At 44.7% G+C, this 17,922-nt stretch overlaps 1 protein-coding gene across 1 annotated transcript; it reads right to left on the bottom strand.

Annotated features, from left to right (window-relative positions):
* Positions 1 to 16,206: 16,206 nt before the first annotated feature.
* Ndufb11 (NADH:ubiquinone oxidoreductase subunit B11) lies at positions 16,207 to 17,875 on the bottom strand. The gene is made up of 3 exons (XM_042684447.1): positions 17,455 to 17,875; positions 16,551 to 16,681; positions 16,207 to 16,403 (listed from the first exon to the last, which is right to left on the bottom strand). Exons 1-3 carry the CDS (start codon positions 17,659 to 17,661, stop codon positions 16,277 to 16,279), a joined length of 465 nt encoding a protein of 154 aa, XP_042540381.1. The 5' UTR covers positions 17,662 to 17,875; the 3' UTR covers positions 16,207 to 16,276.
* Positions 17,876 to 17,922: the final 47 nt, after the last annotated feature.

The following is a 17,922-nucleotide window of genomic DNA, read 5'->3' as shown; positions in this document are numbered from 1 at the left end:
CTGTGAGACTATTTTTTTGGGGGGGAGCAGTTGTGGGGTCTGAACTCTGGGCCTGGGTGCTGTCCCTCAGCTCTTCAGCTCAAGGCTAGAGCTCTACCACTTGAGCACAGCGCCACTTCTGGCTTTTTTCTTTTTGCTTATGTGGTGCTGAGGAATCGAACCCAGGGCTTCAGGCATGCAAGGCAAGCGCTCTACCACTGAGCCACCTTCCCAGCCCCTGGACTCTTTTTTTTAAGGCAGGTACTTTACCACTTGAGTCACACCCCAGTCTTTATTGAATTTTGGTGTGTTTTACCTATCCCCACAGGAAACATGACTACTATTATTTGTTTGGGTAGTATTGAGAAGGAAATAAAGGTAGGGTAGATATAATAATGAAGCTGGGGGGAGGGAGCAAGCCACTGAATAGAGCAAAGGAGAAATGCCTCCCTTTTACCCATTCACAGGCATTCAACATTCTCTCCTGCTGAAGGAGGAGCCATGGGTTCCTCTATCCCATGGCAGTCCTGATCTTGTTTGTGTCCCAGAGTCTTTGAAATCTGACCACACTTTTACAAATGGGTTTTGAGTGGAATATGGAAATACTTAGCCTCAACTTTGGGAGAGTGACAGTGATGTCTATAGTCTGTAGTCTCAGTTCAAAGGGCAGATTCCTTTCCTGGAAGAAGTTTTCTGTTTTTCCCATTTTCTGTATTAATTTGGCATTTCAGTAGCGAATCACTGTTTATATCCCAGAGTGTACAATAAGATCACAATCTGGAAAGAATGTTTCTGTCCATCAAGACTAGTAATCAGCTACAAAGAAGATGAGCAATAGGGCTGGTGAGTAGGTATGAGGGATGGATGACACCAGCCATGGACATCACCTCCTCTACTGATCCCAGTTTTATCCCAAATAGAGAACAACTGCCAGGATGTGTTGCTGATCTCTGTGGCTGAGCCTCACATTAGTCTTTACTTGTAATCAAAGGTACTTGCAGTTTGGTGGCAGGAACATCAAGAGTTACTGGCTAGCCTGGGTAAAGTGGAGACCCCCACCCCCTAGTGAGACTCTTATCTCCAATAAACTAACCCTGATAAAGCCAGAAATGGAGGTGTGGCTCCATTAGTAGAGTGCTAGAGCACTAGCCTTGAGCAAAAGAAGGTCAAGGACAGCACCCAGGCCCTAAGTTCAAGTCCCAGGACCAGGAGAGAGAGGGGGGAAAGGGAGGGAGGGAGGGAGAAAAAGAGGAAAGGAAGGAGAGGAGGGAGGGAGAGAAGGCAAGCAGCAGCATGGAAAAGCATGTATCCTTCATAATTATTCCAATGGTAGCTTTGTGTTGGGGGATGCTCTTTCTCAGTTTAAGGAAATCCTTTTAGTCTAATGTGAGATTTGCTTTAAAAAATCATTGATATATTTTGTCAAATACATTTTTTTTACATTTGTGTGATCCTGGGATTTTTCTGTCCTCAAACTGCTATAATAGACTCTTGAACTCCTAATATTAAACTACCTTTGGCCATGACTTACTTTTTATGTCTGTGTGAGTGAATGAATGTGTGTGTGTGTGTGTGTGTGTGTGTGTGTGTGTGTCTGTTATCTGTCTGTCTGTCTGTGTCTGTGTCTGTCTGTGTATGCTGGTCCTTGGGCTTGAACATGGCTTTTGTACTCAAGGCTAGTGCTCTACCAGTTCATTTCTGGTCTTTTTGGTGGTTAATTAGAGAAAAGAATCCCATAGACTTTCCTGCCTGGGCTGGCTTTGAACTTCTTCTGGAGTAGCTAGGATTACTGACATGAGACACCAGTGCCTGGTGATGATATGCTTTTATGTGTTGCTGAATTCAGCCTTCTGACCTTTTGTTCAGGATTTATTTTCTCTATGTTCATAAGAGATGTTGCTCTTTAATTTTCTTTATTTCTACCGCTTTGTCTGATATTGCAGTCAGAGTGCTGTTAGCCTTATGAAATGAGTTGGGAAGTGTTAGCTCTTTTTTTCTCTGCAAAAGGAAGTGTGAAATTATTGTTTCTTCTTTAAATAGTGGAGTAATTTGGACCCAAGCGCTGGGATGGCAAGTGTGCGCCACCACACCCACCTAATTTTTTTTTTTTTTTGCTTTTACCTGCAGAGCACTTTTTGTGTGTGCTGGTCCTGGGGTTTGAAATCAGGGTCTGGGCATTGTCCTTGAGCCACCAGAGCATTTTTTAAAGAACTCAAAAGGAGTGTAGTCTGTTCTGCTTACTACTCAGATTATTACTCCTTCAGTGTTCGTGTTCCAACTGGCTTTCTTGTATCCTTTTTTTTTTGGGGGGGGGGCCGGTCGTGGGGCCTGAACTCTGGGCCTGGGTGCTGTCCCTCAGCTTTTCAGCTCAAGGCTAGTGCTCGGCCACTTGAGCCACAGCGCCACTTCCGGCTTTTTTCATTTTTGCTTATGTGGTGTTGAGGAATCGAACCCAGGGCCTCAGGCATGCAAGGCAAGCGCTCTACCACTGAGCCACCTTCCCAGCCCCTTGTATCCTTTTTTTATTGCATCAAAAACTTAAGGAAAGCCAGGGGCCAGTGGCTCACACTTATAATCCTAACTACTCAGGGGGCTGAGATCTGAGGATTGCGGTTCAAAGCCACCCTGGGCAGGAAAGCCCATGAGAATCTTATCTCCAATTAACCACAAAGAAAACTGGAAGTGGTGCTGTGGCTCAAGTGGTAGAGCACTTGCCTTGAACTGAAAAACTGAGGAACAGCATCCAGACACAGAGTTTAAGCCCCACAACCAACACAAAAACAAAGCAAAAAAAAAAAAAAAGAAAAGAAAAAAAATTAAGGAAGCTTAACAATACTTTTAGAGAAAGTTTGCTGGTCAGAAATTCTCTTAATTTCCTTCTGTCTATCCTCCCATCCTTTCTTTTTCTTTCTTTTTTACTTTTTTTTCTGTACTGGCCAGGCTTGAACTCAGGGTTTTACCCTCTCACCTGTTTGTTTGTTTTCCACTTGAAGCCAGCATTCGACTAGTTAAGACAAACCCCCACTTTCAACTTTTTGCTGATTAATTAGAGGTAAGGGTCTCGCAGGTTTTGTCTGCTTGAATTGGCTTTGAACTGAGATCCTCAAATTTCAGCCTCTCAATTGCTAGGGTTACAGACTTGAGCCACAGCAAACAGCAGGGTTTTTGTTGTTGTTTGTTTGTTTGTTTGTTTTTGTCGGTCATGAGGCCTGAACTCTGGGCCTGGGTGCTCAGCTCTTCAGCTCAAGGCTAGTGCTCTACCACTTGAGCCACAGCACCACTTCTGGCTTTTTCTGCTTATGTGTGCTGAGAAATCCAACCCAGGGCCTCATGTGTGCCAGACTAGCACTCTACCACTGAGCCACCTTCCCAGCTGTTTTTGTTTTTTTAAAGGTAGTCCTGGGGCTTGAACTGAGGGCCCATGCACTGTCCTTGAGCTTCTTTTGCTCAAGAATAGTACTCTACCACTTGAGCCACAGCGCCACTTCTGGCCTTTTCTACTTATGTGGTGCTGAGGAATTGAACCCAGGGCTTCATGCATGCTAGGCAAGCACTCTACCACAAAGCCACATTCCCAGCCCCCAGCAATTTTCTTTTGAGCAGAACAGGTTTATTTCAACTTTATTCCTGAAAGCTGTTTTCACTGGATATGGACTTCACATTTAAGAGTTCTTTTATTCAGCCATTCAGCACCTGAAAAATACACCTTTTCTTCTGGCTTTCCTGTTTCCAATAAGAAAGCTATAGTTGTTGAAATCATTGTTTCTTGGCAAGTAATTTGTCATTCCTTTCTCCTTGCTTTCAGGATTTTCTTTTTCTTTTTTTTTTTTTTTTTTTTGGTCGGTCATGGGGCTTGAACTCTGGGCCTGGGCGCTGTCCCTATGCTCTTCAGCTCAAGGCGAGTGCTCTACTGCTTGAGCCACAGCGCCACTTCCAGGATTTTCATTTTTGTCTTTAGTTTTCACCCATTTGTTTCTACTGTCTAAATGTAATTTATTTGGCTTTATCCTACTTAGGATTTTCTCAGCCTCTTGAATCTGTAGGCTTGTGTCTTTATCAACTTGGGAAATTTGGGACCATTAGTCAAGTATTTGTTCTTGTTTCTTCTCCTCTCTTTCTGGGACTCCAGTGACTTTAATATTAGACTTTTTGTTCCTGAGGTGGTTGAGTTTGATTTGTTCTTTTCAAGTTCTTTTTATCTCTGTTGTTCTAGTTGGACAAATTTCATTTTTTGAAGTCCTGGGGGTTGAACTTAGAGCCTTGTACTTGCTGGGCAGATGTTCTACCACTTGAGCCATGCGCGAATACTTTTTTTCTTTGTTATTTTATGAATAGGGCCTTGTACATACAAGGCATGCTCTGGCCAGTCTGAGTGATCTGTGTATTGGCACTTCTCGTGTAGCCAGGATGACAGGTGCACACACTGAGTCCGGCTATTGATTGAGATGGGGTCTCTCAATCTCTGCAACCTATTTACTTGGAGTGACAGGTGCATGCCACGGTCTTCAACTGGTTGGACAATTTTTATTGATTTATCTTCAACTTCATTAGCTCTTGCCTCTGTCATTTCTATTTTGTTATTGATTCATTCCAATTATCTTTATTTATTTATTTATTTTTAGTCAGTCATGGGACATGAACTGGGCATTGTCCCTGAGCTCTTCAGCTCAAGGCTAGCACTCTACCACTTGAGCCACAGCACCACTTCCGGTTTGCTGGTGGTTAATTGGAGATAAGAGTCACACGGAGCTGGGCACAGGTGGCTCACGCCTGTAATCCTAGCTACTCAGGAGGCTGAGATCTGAGGACCACAGTTCAAAGCCAGCCAGGGCAGGAAAATCCATAAGACTCATCTCCAATAAACCACTAGAAAATGGGAAATGGTGCTGTGGCTCAAGCGGTAAAGCACTCACCTTGAGCTGAAGAGTGCAGGGACAACATCCAAGTCCAGAGTTCAAGCCCCACATCCGACAAAAGAAAGTGTCATGGGCTTTCTTTCCCAGGCTGGCTTTGAACCTCGACCCTCAGATCTCAGCCTCCTGAGTAGCTAGGATTACAGGTGTGAGCCACCGGTGCCTGACTTCTTCCAGTTATGTTAACAATTTTTTCTTTCAGTTCTAACATTTCCATGTGAATGGTGTTTAAGCTCTGACCATGATCCTTCTACCAATACCTTCTTCATAGATGTGAGCAACACTTTATTGTTGAGGTTAAGTATTGTTAACATTTTGCTTGGGCTAGCTCTGAACTATAATCCTCCCAATCACCTCCTGAATAACTGGATTACAAGTGTGAGCCATTGCACCTAACTTGACAATTTTCGTGATTGTTCATTCAGTTGTTTTTTATAATAGCTGCTTTAAAGTACATATCAGAAAATTCCAAGCTCTGCATGATCTTATACTTGGCATCTGTTGGTTATCTTTTACCAGTACTAGGATTTAAACTCCAGGCCTCAAACTCTTGTTAGGGTCTTTTGCTTAGAGCTTGCTCTCTAACACGTGATCTGTGTTTCCACTTATGGCATTTGGCCGGTTACTTGAGGTAAGAGTCTTGAGGGTTTGTATGCCCAAGCTGTTTTCAAACCTTGATTCTCAGATCTCAACCTCCTGAGTAGCTAGGATTATAGATATGAGCCATCTACACCTCGGCTCTTAGTGTGTGTGTGTGTGTGTGTGTGTGTGTGTGTGTGTGTGTGTGTGTGTGTGTGTGTGTGTGTGTGTGTGTGTGTGTGTGCCAGTCCTGGGGATTGAATGCAGGGCCTGGGTGCTATCTCTGAGCTTTTCTGCTCAAGGCTGCTGCTCTACCACTTTGAACCACATCTCCAGTTCTGGCTTTTGGGTGGTTAATTGGAGACAAGAGTCTCACAAACTTTCCTGCCTAGGCTGGCTTTGACCTGTGACTCTTAGACTCCTGAGAAGCTAAGCTTACAGGTATAAGCCACCCATACTTGGCCTCATTACTACTTTTTATACTGAATAATTTTAGATTGTATCCTGGGCTTTTTTTTTTTTTTTTTTTTTTTGTCGGTCGTGGGACTTGAACTCTGGGCCTGGGCGCTGTCCCTCAGCTCTTCAGCTCAAGGCGAACGCTCTACCACTTGAGCTACAGCGCCACTTCCGGTTTTCTGGTGGTTTATTGGAGATAGGAGTCTCACGGTCTCTCCTGCCCAGGCTGGCTTTGAACCGCGATCCTCAGATCTCAGCCTCCTGAGTAGCTAGGATTACAGGTGTGAGCCACCAGCGCCCGGCTTATCCTGGGCATTTTGAATATTACCTTACAAGACACAAGCTCTTGGCTCTTGTTTAAATCCTATAAAGACTGTTGTTATATTTGTTTTAGGGGGCAATCTGTGTGGCTGGGATCTAGCCACAAGTTCTAGTCTGCCTTCTGTGGATGTGGTTTCCATGTGAATTCAGTTTCACCAGCTTTTCAGTGTTATTCAGCTCTGTTCCTTGTGTGCACCACCTAGTGGTTAGTCTGGGACTTGGCCAGAAGTCTGGCATAAGCTTAGTTCCTAGCCTTGGGTATGTTTATGAAGATCTAATACACTCACATACAAGTCGGGGGAGCTACAGATGGTTTGTTTGAATGAACGAGCTCAAATCCAACTTGAAAAAGCCTTCCTTTTCATTGGGGCTTTCCAAGGAATATGGCAGATCTGAAGCAACAGTAACCTGCTTCTCTCGCCCACTCTTCACTGTAATCCACTCCCTGTCTGGTCTCCACTTGGTTCCTTCCTATCTCCTTTTCTCAGTGGAGAGAATTCAGAGAGTAATGGGGCTGGCACATGGAGGCCCCCAGGGCTCCAAAGATGTCATAGAGTTCTTTATTGTGGACCCTTAAGAGACTAGGGATGAGACAGGTGCTAGTGGCTCATGCCTGTATCCTAGCTACTCTGGAAGCTCAGATTTGAAGACTGTGGTTCAAAGCCAGACGGGGACAGGGAATGTCCAGGAGACTCTCCAATTAACCACACACGCGCATTCTCTCTCTCTCTCTCTGTCTTTCTCTGTCTCTCTGTCTCTGTCTCTCTGTCTCTCTCTCTCTCTCTCTCTCTCACACACACACATACAGAAGTACAGAAATGGAGCTGTGGTTTAAGTGGTAAAGTGCTAGTCTTGAACAAAAAATTTTAAAAAGCTCAGGGACAGTGCTTAGGCCGAGTTCAAGCTCCAGGACTGACACAAGAGAGAGACAGATACAGAGAGAGAGAGAGAGAAAGAGAGAGAGACAGAGAGACAGAGAGAGAGAGAGACAGAGAGAGAGAGAGAGAGGGTGATCTGAAACCAGAAATAGAAGACATATACACCCCTTCATGATAGCTGGCTAGCCTCCTAAAGAACATCTGGTCGACCTGCAAACCCAAACTTAAGATCAATAATCAAATCAGAACATTTTGTCAAACCACAAAGCAGGCCATCTGGTCCATATTATTTGCCAAAGACAATCTGTCAAGGTCCCTGAGAGTCCCTCCACATTGTTGCTAGGTATGACAAGAATGCAAAGTCCTGACCACACTTAACCTAGGCAATTCTTAGCAGGCTCCCTTGAGAAACCAGGTAACATCTTCCTATAAAAGTTGCTTGTTGCCAGGCACCAGTGGCTCATGCTTGTAATCCTAGCTACTCAGGAGGCTGAGATCTGAGGATCGTGGTTCAAAGCCAGCCTGGGCAAGAAAGTCCATGAAACTCCAATAAACCACAAGAAAACTGGAAATGGCACTGTAGCTCAAGTGGTAGAGGGCTAGCCTCAAGCTGAATTGCTGAGGTACAACACTCAGGCCCAGAGTTCAAGCCCCATGACTGACAAAAAAAAAAAGTTGCTTGTTATAAAGGTAAGTGCTGGATATCATTTGCTAACACCTCTAATCTTAGCTACTTAAAAGACTGAGATCTGAGGATTGTGGTTTAAAGCCAGCCTGGGAAAGACAAATGTACGAGACTCTTACCTTCAATTAACCAGCAAAAAGCCAGAAGTGAAGGGTATGGTCCAAGTGGTAGAGCAACAGCCTTGAGTGAAAATGCTAAGGGACATCACCCAGACATAAGGTCAATAATCAAATCAGAGCATCGTGTCAAACCACATTGTCCATATTGGGCATGGAGTCCAGAATATAAAATCCATGTTTTGCTTCAGAAGTTAAATTCTTTTTTGTAACTTTTTCAGTTGTGGGGCTTGAACTCACGGCCCTGGGCACTGTCTCTGAGCTCTTTTGCTCAAGGCTAGTGCTCTACAACTTCGAGCCACAGCACCAATTCCTGTGTTTTGAGTGGCCACTTGTAAATAAGAGTCTCAGAGCTGGGAAGATGGCTCAGTGGTAGAGCACTTGCCTTGAGCTGAAGAGCTGAGGGACAGCACCCAGGCCCAGAGTTCAGGCCACAACTGGACCACCCCCCCCCAAAAAAAAAGAGTCTCATAGGGATTTTTCTGCTGGAGCTGGCTTTGAACGGTGAGATCTCAGCCTCCTGAATAGCTAGGACTACAGGTGTGAGCCACCCACACCATTCAGAAACTAAATTCTAACCTCTCCATCCAGAAAGTGAGTTCCGAACCTCTCCTGCCGGAAATTGAGTCAGGATCTATCCTTCCACAGGATAAAGTCAAATCTAGGCTATTAGCACCATGTCCTCTAATTCCACCTCCAGGGGCCAAGTCTCTTCTTTTTAGGACATCTTTAGAGTAATAAATATTTTTATGTGAATGCCAGTCCCAGGGCTTGAACTCAGGGACTGGGTGTTGTCCCTGAGCTTTTGCTCAAAGCTAGGGCTCTATCACTTGAGCCATAGTTCCACTTCTGGCTTTTTGGGGGTGGCTAACTAGAGATAAAAGTCTCAGACTTTTCCTGCCGACTGATTTTGAAGTACAACCCTCAGATCTCAGCCTCCTGAGTAGCTAGGGTTACAGGTGGGAGCCCTGGCACCCAGCAAAATAATTAATTTTTTAAAAACCTGTCAACCAGCCAAACTCTGTGGTACATGTCTGTCATCCCAAACTACATGAGAGGCTGAGATTGAGAGGATTATGGTACCATTATTAAATCATTTCTATTTAATGTAATATTTACAATGAAATAATAATAATGGTCAGGTGCTGGTGGCTCACTTCTATAATACTAACTACTCAGGAGGCTGAGATCTGTGGATCCTGGTTCAAAGCCAGCCCAACCAAGAAAATCCATGAGGCTCTTATCTCCAACTAACCACCAGCAAACCAGAAGTAGAGCTGTGGCTCAAAGTAGCCTTGAGCAGAAAAGCTCACGGATAGAGCCTAGGCCAAGTTCAAGTCCCATGACCACCACCAACAAAGTATAACTGATTTTTAAAAATAGAAAAATACAAACTTTTAAACCAAAAACAGATGGACAAATTTAAACAAATAGCAAAACAATAGACTTAAGATGATAGAATCAACTACCTTATAACTATTACATTAAATAGAAAGGATCTAATCATTTTAGTCAAAAAGAAGATATCAGATAGTTTAGGGAGAGGAGTGTTGGGAATTTAATTCAGGGTTTTTGTGCTACAAAGCAGGCACTCTATCATTGAGCCACCTAAGTGATATTGTCAAATTGGATACAAAAATGAATTCAGACTCCATGCTACCAATCAGAAATATATTTCAAATATAAAGATATTCATAGGGCTGGGAGCTTGCTTTGCATGCATGAGGCCCTGGGTTTGATTCCTCAGCACACATAAGCAGTAAAAGCGGGAAGTGACACTGTGGCTCAAGTGGTAGAGCTCTAGCCTTGAGCTGAAGAGCTGAGGGGCAGTGCCCAAGCCCAGAGTTTAGACCCCATGACCAACAAAAAAAAAATCTCAACCCGATTTATGGGGGCTGGGAAGGTGGCTCAGTGGTAGAGTGCTTTCCTTGCATGCATGATGCCCTGGGTTTGATTCCTCAGCACCACATAAGCTGAAAAGCTGGAAGTAGCTCAAGTGGTAGAGTGCTAGCCTTGAGCTGAAGAGCTGAGGGACAGTGTCCAGGCCCGCAACTGATAAAAAAAGAAAAAGAAAAAAAAGGAATAAAAGATATTCATAAATGAAAGCAAAAGTATGGAACAGATATACATATACATGCTAATATTAGTTTAAAATTTTTTGGATATGGGCACCAGTGGCTCACACCCGTAATCCTAGCTACTCAGGAGGCTGAGATCTGAGGATCACAGTTCAAAGCCATCCTGAGCAGGAAAGTCTGTGAAACTCTTATCACCAATTAACTACCAGAAAATCAGAAGTGGTGCTGTGGCTCAAAGTGGTAGAGTGTTAGCCTTGAACAAATAGAGCTTCTTGACAGCTCCCCAGTTCTGAATTCAAACCCCACAACTGACCAAAAAACTAAATTGGAGTTACCAATGAAACTATTTATACTCATGATTTATACTTCTGCTGTGAGATTTCCAAACATCAAATTAAATTGAACAAACTATTTAAAAAGATTTTCAATATTACTATTGGACAAAGTATATTCTAAAAGTAAGAGTATAGCCAAGTGCCAATGGCTCATACCTGTAACCCTAACTTCTCAGAGGCTGAGATTTGAAGATCACAGCCAGACTGGCAGGAAAGCCTGTGAGGGTCTTATCTCCACTAAAACTACAAAAAAAAAAGTGACAAATGGCGCTGTGGCTCAAGTATTAGAGCACTCGCCTTGACCTACAATCAATCAATCAATCAAAAAATAGAGTTGAAGAGATGGGAATGTGGCTTAGGGATAGAGTGCTTGCCTAGCATGTATGAGGCTCTGGGTTCAATTCCTCAGTACCACATAAACAGAAAAAGCCAGAAGTGGCTCTGTGCCTCAAGTGGTCAAGTGCTAGCCTTGAGCAAAAGAAGTTCAGAGACAGTTCCCAAGCCTTGAGTTGAAGCCCCAGGACTGGCAGAAAAAGGACAAAAGAAAACCCACCAATTTTCTACAACTTTATTGGGGGAATATAGTGGCCAGCCCTCCTGGCACACAAAAAGGGAAAAAGAAAAAGAAAAAGTCACCAATTCTATACAGCTTTTTTCTCAGATATTACAGACCTGAACTTAAAGAGGAACTTACTGCAGCATACCACATACACCACATACACTCATTTCTTTGTGTGTGGTACCAGTCCTGAGGCTTGAACTCAGGGCCTGGGAACTGTCCTTGAGCTTTTTCACTCAAAGCTAATGTTCTGCCATTTGAGCCATAGCTCCGCTTTTGGCCTTTGTGTGGTTAATAGAAGATAAAAGTCTCATGGATTTTCTGGCTGCGGCTAGCTTCGAACTGTGATCCTCAGAGTTCAACCTCCTACATAGCTAGAATTACAGGCATGACCCACCAGCACCTGGCTTATACTCATTTTTACTCATGTATATTGATTTACAGAGGTTTTCCACCCTGGCATTCATGCATGTAAATATTGTACACTGATTGATTTAACATTCTCTATGTCTCTGTCTTTTTCCTGTCCAGCCTAAAGTTTCCTGTTTTGCAACAGCTTTCAGTGGATTGCCTTATGCCATCTTCACCTATAGAGGCAATGAATTTTGGCATTGTTCACCACTCATCATTCTCTTTCCCTCTTTCTCCTCCCTGTGGCCTCCACAAATAGTTCCTCAATAACAATCATGTGTATATATGATATGATTACATCCTGTTTAATCATTTCCAGTTTTAACTGCCATCCATTTTGTGTGTGTGTGTGTGTGTGTGTGTGTGTGTGTGTGTGTGTGTGTGCTAGTGTGTATGTTAGTCTTAAACTCAAGGCCTTGAACTGTCTCTCTCCTCTGATGCTTTACCACTTGAACCATGCTTCCAGTCCCATACTTTGCTAGTTAAGTAGAGATGAGAGTCACACAGACTTTCCTGCCAGGACTGGCTTTGAATTGGGATCCTCAGATCTCAGCCTTCTGAGTATCTAGGATTACAGTTGTGAGCACCAGTGCCTTGATGCTATCCACTCCTAAATGCGCATCTCAGGTCCTTCTGCAGCACTCCAAACACACATATCTAAATGTATACTATAAATAACCAAAAGATTATAAAATTTTATCTGTCTCCAGAAAATATGTTTTCTGTGTCCAGAATCTCTGTGAAGTACAGATTCAGAGTTGAAGTTACAGATGAGTAGGTGTGGGCTTGGTCAATTGTTTGATTCTGCTCACTGTCATCAGAGATCATGGATGGTCCAGACAAACCTGAACCCCTTAACCATTACTGATCCCTACAGATGCCCATCCTGAAACTACCTGTCAATCACCTCAGAATCCTTGCATTTGAAATCAGGTTCCCACCCCCAAAACTGCCTTGTGTGAGATTGCTTTCTTCTCTGAGATTGCTTTCTTCACTGATACAGTGTGAAGCTGCCGTTTCTACTCAACAAGAAAGCTAAACTGCTCTAGAGTGAGGATTTTTTTTTTTTTTGGTCCGGTTGTGGGGCCTGAACTCTGGGCCTGGGCACTGCCCCTCAACTCTTCAGCTCAAGGCTAGCACTCTACCACTTGAGCCACAGCGCCACTTCCGGTTTTTTTTTCTTTTTGCTTATGTGGTGCTGAGGAATCGAACCCAGGGCCTCAGGCATGCAAGGCAAGCGCTCTACCACTGAGCCAACTTCCCAGCCCCTAGAGTGAGGATTTTTTTTCCAACTAAAATTATCATAAATCTTTTCTTTTTTTTTTTTTTTTTTGTCCGTCGTAGGGGCTGAACTCTGGGCCTGGGCGCTGTCCCTCAGCTCTTCAGCTCAAGGCCTGCACTCTACCACTTGAGCCACCGCGCCCCTTCCGGCTTTTTCTGCTTATGTGGTGCTGAGAAATTGAACCCAGGGCCTCATGCATGCACGGCAAGCACTCTACCACTGAGCCAACTTCCCAGCCCCTCATAAATCTTTTCTAATTAGGACAAGTCTCGCTTTTACTTCATCTGTTCATCCAACCCCCCCCCCCCACCCCGTTCAAGAAGACATGCTTATTGGATGATAAATGGGTCAATCAAAACAAGAACCGCCTTTCTAAGGCCAAATAACGACTGTTATTCAAGGTCTCCCTGGCACTGGGGTTCTCATTCGTTGAAAAAGCCATCAGTCAAGTTTTAATTCACGCCTCCTCATGGCAAAGGGACTGGTCCAAACCCTAAGTTTGGGTCCACTAGCTAGCCAGACACAACCCAGCGCCAGGACAGCAGCCTTGCCTGAGCCCATCCCAGCTTCTCTCTGCTGGTGCATTTACAGTGTCTTGGTCCAGGCCCATTACCTGGGGCTGTGAATGATTGTCATGACATTAAGTACACAATGGGCCCACGACTCTTTGAACAATGGCTTTACAAGAAAATAGACTTCTGGAGGTGGGATCATAACATTTCAACTCGGCCTGCTGTGGTCTTGAGGATCTCCTCTAGAGCTTAGGTATTGGACTTTCATTCAGATCACTAGGGATGAATTATGGTGTGAAAAATAAAGTGTAACTGTTTAAATACATTAAAATTCGATTAACCAAAATATTTTACAAAGTTAGACCTGAAACTGATTTCTCTGTGATCATGTTTTTCAAAACAAAAGTTTTTTTTTTTAAGTTAATGTTATTGTCAAGTGATGTACAGAGGGGTTACAGTTACATACCTAAGGTAGTGAGTACATTGTCAAACATCATTACCCCCTCCCATTATTTTTCTCCCACTTTTCCTCCCCCTGTAAACTGCCCCCACTCCCAGTTGTAAAGTTCATTTCCAACATATTGTCTTGTGAATATTGCTGTTGCATTGGTTCAGTTTGTCCTTTGTTTCACCTCTGCCTTTGTGCCTCTGATAATACAAAATATTTGTCAAAATGAAGTGCAGAAAATGGAAACAAGGTTTCTTTGTTGCTGTTTTCCTTTGCTTTTCTGTTTTGTTTGTTCATTTGTATGTTTTGGGGAATGCACAGAAAACTAGATACTATGTTGAAAATGAACTATACAATTTTTGAATGGGGATGGAAGGGGAATACTGGGAGAATGTGAAGGAAGGGTTGACAGTGTCAGAAAACAAATGTACTCTTGCCACCCAATGGTGGCCCACACCTATAATCCTAGCTACTCAGGAGGCTGAGATCTGAGGATCACATTTCAAAGCCAGCCTGGGCAGGAAAGTCCATGAGACTCTTTTTTTTTTTTTTTTGGTCTGGTCGTGGGGCCTGAACTCTGGGCCTGGGTGCTGTTCCTCAGCTCTTCAGCTCAAGGCTAGCGCTCTACCACTTGAGCCACAGCGCCACTGCTGGCTTTTTTCTTTTTTACTTATGTGATGCTGAGGAATTGAACCCAGGGCCTCATGCATGCAAGGCAAGCACTCTACCACTGAGCCACCTTCCCAGCCCTCCATGAGACTCTTATCTCCAATAAAACCACCAGAAAACTGGAAATGGGGCTATGGCTCAAGTGGTTGAGCACTAGCTTTGAGCTGAAGAGCTGAGGGACAGCGCCCAGGCCGAGTTCAGGCCCCACAACAGACCAAAAAAAAGTAAAGTATTCATTATCCAATTTATGTAATTGTAACCTTTCTGTTTATCAGCTTTATTCACACACACACACATACACACACACACACACACACACAGAGCTTCTCTGGGCACCAATGGCTCATGTCTGTAATCCTAGCTACTCAGGAGGCTGAGATGCCAGAATCAAGGTTCAAAGCCAGCCTGGGCAGGAAAGTTTGTGAGACTTTTTTTCTCCAATTAATCACCAAAAGACCTAAAGTGGAATGTAGCTCAAGTGGTAGAGCATTAGCCTTGAGCAAAAAAGGCTTAAACAGAACCCAGGCCCTGAGTTTAAGCTCCCGGATCCACGTGTGTGCGCGCACACATGCATGTATACCCACATGTACCCTCCCACAAAGTAGCTTTCTCAAACCACATTTTGCCAAACATAGGTGACTCATGTTCAAAATTCTAGCTAATTAGGAAGCTGAGATCTGAGGACCATGATTCAAAGCCAGCCTGGACATGGAAATCCCTGACTCATATCTCCCAATTAACCACCAAAAAGCCAGACATGGAAGTATGTGTCAAGTGGTAGAGCACCAGCCTTGAGCATAAAAGCTAAGGAAGATTGTGAGGTCCTGGGGCTGGGAAGGTGGCTCAGTGGTAGAGTGCTTGCCTTGCATGCATGAGGCCCTGGGTTCGATTCCTCAGCACCACATAAGCAGAAAAAAAAAAGCCGGAAGTGGTACTGTGGCTCAAGTGGTAGAGTGCTAGCCTTGAGCTGAAGGGCTGAGGGACAGCGCCCAGGCCCAGAGTTCAGGCCCCACAATCGGACCAAAAAAAAAAAAAAAAGATTGTGAGGTCCTGAGTTCAAGCCCCAGTGCCCATACAATATAAAGAAAATATTATAGAAAAGTCTACTAGGGGGCTGGGAAGGTGGCTCAGTGGTAGAGCGCTTGCCTTGCATGCCTGAGGCCCTGGGTTCGATTCCTCAGCAGCACATAAGCAAATAAGAAAAAAGCCGGAAGTGATGCTGTGGCTCATGTGGTAGAGCACTAGCCTTGAGCTGAAGAGCTGAGAGACAGCGCCCAGGCCCCAGAGTTCAAGCCCCATGACCGGACCCCCCCCCCCAAAAAAAAAGAGAAAAGTCTACTAGGGAATATCTTATAAATATTAGCAATTACCTTCGTGTACCAGTGGCTCAAGCCTGTAATGCTATTGACTTGGGAGGAGATTGAGAGGATGGAGGCTGGAGTCCAGCCCCGGCAGAAAAGTTCAAGAGACCCTTTATCAACCAAGAGCTAGCACACCTGTCATCTTGGCTATGATGGAAAGTATAAAATAGGTGGATCATTGTCCAGGCACTTCTCCCGGCCCTGTCCTCCAATCTCTTTAACCCTCCCCCCATGAGAATTGAGACACAAAAAATAACCATTGCAGAGCTAGGCACTGGTGGCTGACACCTATAATCCTAGCTACTCAGGAGACTGAGATCTGAGGACCATAGTTAGAAGGCAGCACAGGCAGGAAAGTCCGTGAAACTCCTTATCTCTAGACATTAAAAGGCCCAAAATGGAGCTGTGGATCAAATGGTAGAGTGCTAGCCTTGAGCAAAATAGCTCAGTGACAGCACCAGGTCCTGAGATCAAGCCACAGACTAGCACACACACAGAAAAAGATTGTGTCTTTTGTTCTCGTCCTCCTATCTGCTGTGGGAGAAAATTGTGAGCCATTTTGCAGACAGGCTTCAATTTCTGTGTGTGTCTGTGTGTGTGTACAAAAGCAACAGCAGCCAGTCAAACTTTCAAGTGCTTTAATTAGATATTATGAGGAGAAAGGTAGACGTTCTAAACTCCATTCAACAACAGATTAGTCCTCATCCTCTGGCAGCTGGATCTTACTGGGGTCAAAGTAGTTGGACTCCATGATCGGGAGGCCATTGGCCTCTCGGTACTTCACCAGCCTCTCAGCTTCTCGGCGGGCCCACTCATGCATCCTGGAGGCAGCAGTAGCAAAAGCACATGTAAGGATTTGGAACTGGACACCAGCCCCATCTCAGCACCCCATTACCCACCATTCAAAGATCCTTTCAACCACCACCCCTCCCTCTGCCCCTGCCCTTCTCTTGGGGCATCCTATATACCCGTAGTCAGGCATATAAGCCACAAAGGTGGTGCCCAAGATCAGGACAATCGACATGCCAAAGAAGAAAACAACCCGCATGTTCCAGAGGTCCACAGCAGGGTTCTCATCATAACCATGATAGTCTGGGTTCTGTGGAGAAAGAGAGGTTTATGAGTGCTTCCTGCTTCTCCACAAAGTGGTATGCTAGGTCTTGTACAACCTGCTTTCCAGTCTCCCCCTCAGAACAATTTCCCTCCCTCACTAAATTATTGTGCTTCTTCTTAGGACACTGGAAAGGGCTATTTATATGAGTCAAAAAGAATTGAATATTGGCAATTCCCCATGGTTCAACCTAATAAAACAGCCCCCTCCGCCTATCCAGGTTTCCCATTGCACCATATACATGTGATAGGCGTTTTCAAATTCATAAACTTTTCAATATCCCAGTGAAGCAGGCCGTGGTAATAAGTATCTCCTAAGGCTGAATACTTTCAAAGTACCAGCTGCAGTTGTGAGCATTCTGACCCACTGAATTATATGAGGTAGATGTTATGACCACTTCAAAATCGGATTTTAAGGAGCAGATGAATACATACAAAGTGTTTAGAGCAGAGACTTGCTCTAAGCAAGTGGCCTGTATCAGTGTTAAAGAGTATGAGGACTATATGTCCTGTACTCCGTTTTGAACGCTACCCATTTTAGGTTTGATTTGTCTGCAAATAAAAGCACTCCCTCCCCCCCGACCCTGGACCAAAGATATCAGGGCACAAAAGAGGAAAACAAGCTAGGGAAAAAAAAAATCACCAAATTAAAAGTTTTTGCCAGTTGCGCAGTCTTCAATTTCAAAAGAACGTCCTCTAGAATGCCCCCGCCCGCCGGTCCCCAACTGACCCCTCCGGCATCCCGTTCCCAGTCCCTCTCACCTTCTCATAGACATTCTCGTCCTCCGGTTCGGGATCCTCCAGCCACTGGGCGGCCGGTTCTGGCGCCCGTTTTCCCGCCACAACAGTCTGGGCAACCACAGCCCGGGAGGAGCCGGATTCCCAACGCACTCGAGCAGCAGGGAGGCCGCGAGTCGTCGCGGCCGCCAAAAGGCGGTGAGTACACAATCTCAACAGTCCGGCCGCCATGACAGATTGTGCCGCTGGATCTCGGGGCGGAGACGGAAATACGAGTGTGCGCAGCTGCAGTTAACTACCGTGAGATCATTGTCGCTCCGCCCTCCCCTCACGAAATAGATCCCGGATCGTAGTTCAGGAGTGGGGAGGAGCATTGAGGAATTCTCTTTCTCGTCCCTGTCAGCCCCCCGCCCCAATCCGTTCTTTTATCTCTGTGAGCAGGCTGAGAAATTTTTTTTTCTTGACCTCTCTCACATCCCTCCCATGTAAGTG

This window comes from Dipodomys spectabilis, unplaced genomic scaffold (genome assembly GCF_019054845.1).
Source record: "Dipodomys spectabilis isolate Male_0828 unplaced genomic scaffold, ASM1905484v1 ptg000087l, whole genome shotgun sequence".
Lineage (NCBI taxonomy): Eukaryota > Metazoa > Chordata > Mammalia > Rodentia > Heteromyidae > Dipodomys > Dipodomys spectabilis.
The sequence above is the reverse complement of the archived record's forward strand: the minus strand, read 5'-3'. Positions and strand labels throughout refer to the sequence as shown.

Coding starts and splice junctions, on each gene's coding strand:
- Ndufb11 (XM_042684447.1), bottom strand. CDS start 17,661: ATGGCGGCCGGACTGTTGAGATTGTGTACTCACCGCCTTTTGGCGGCC. Junction 16,682..17,454: donor ACGAGAATGTCTATGAGAAG/GTGAGAGGGACT, acceptor CTTTCTCCACAG/AACCCAGACTATCATGGTTA. Junction 16,404..16,550: donor GCTTATATGCCTGACTACGG/GTATATAGGATG, acceptor TGCTGCCTCCAG/GATGCATGAGTGGGCCCGCC.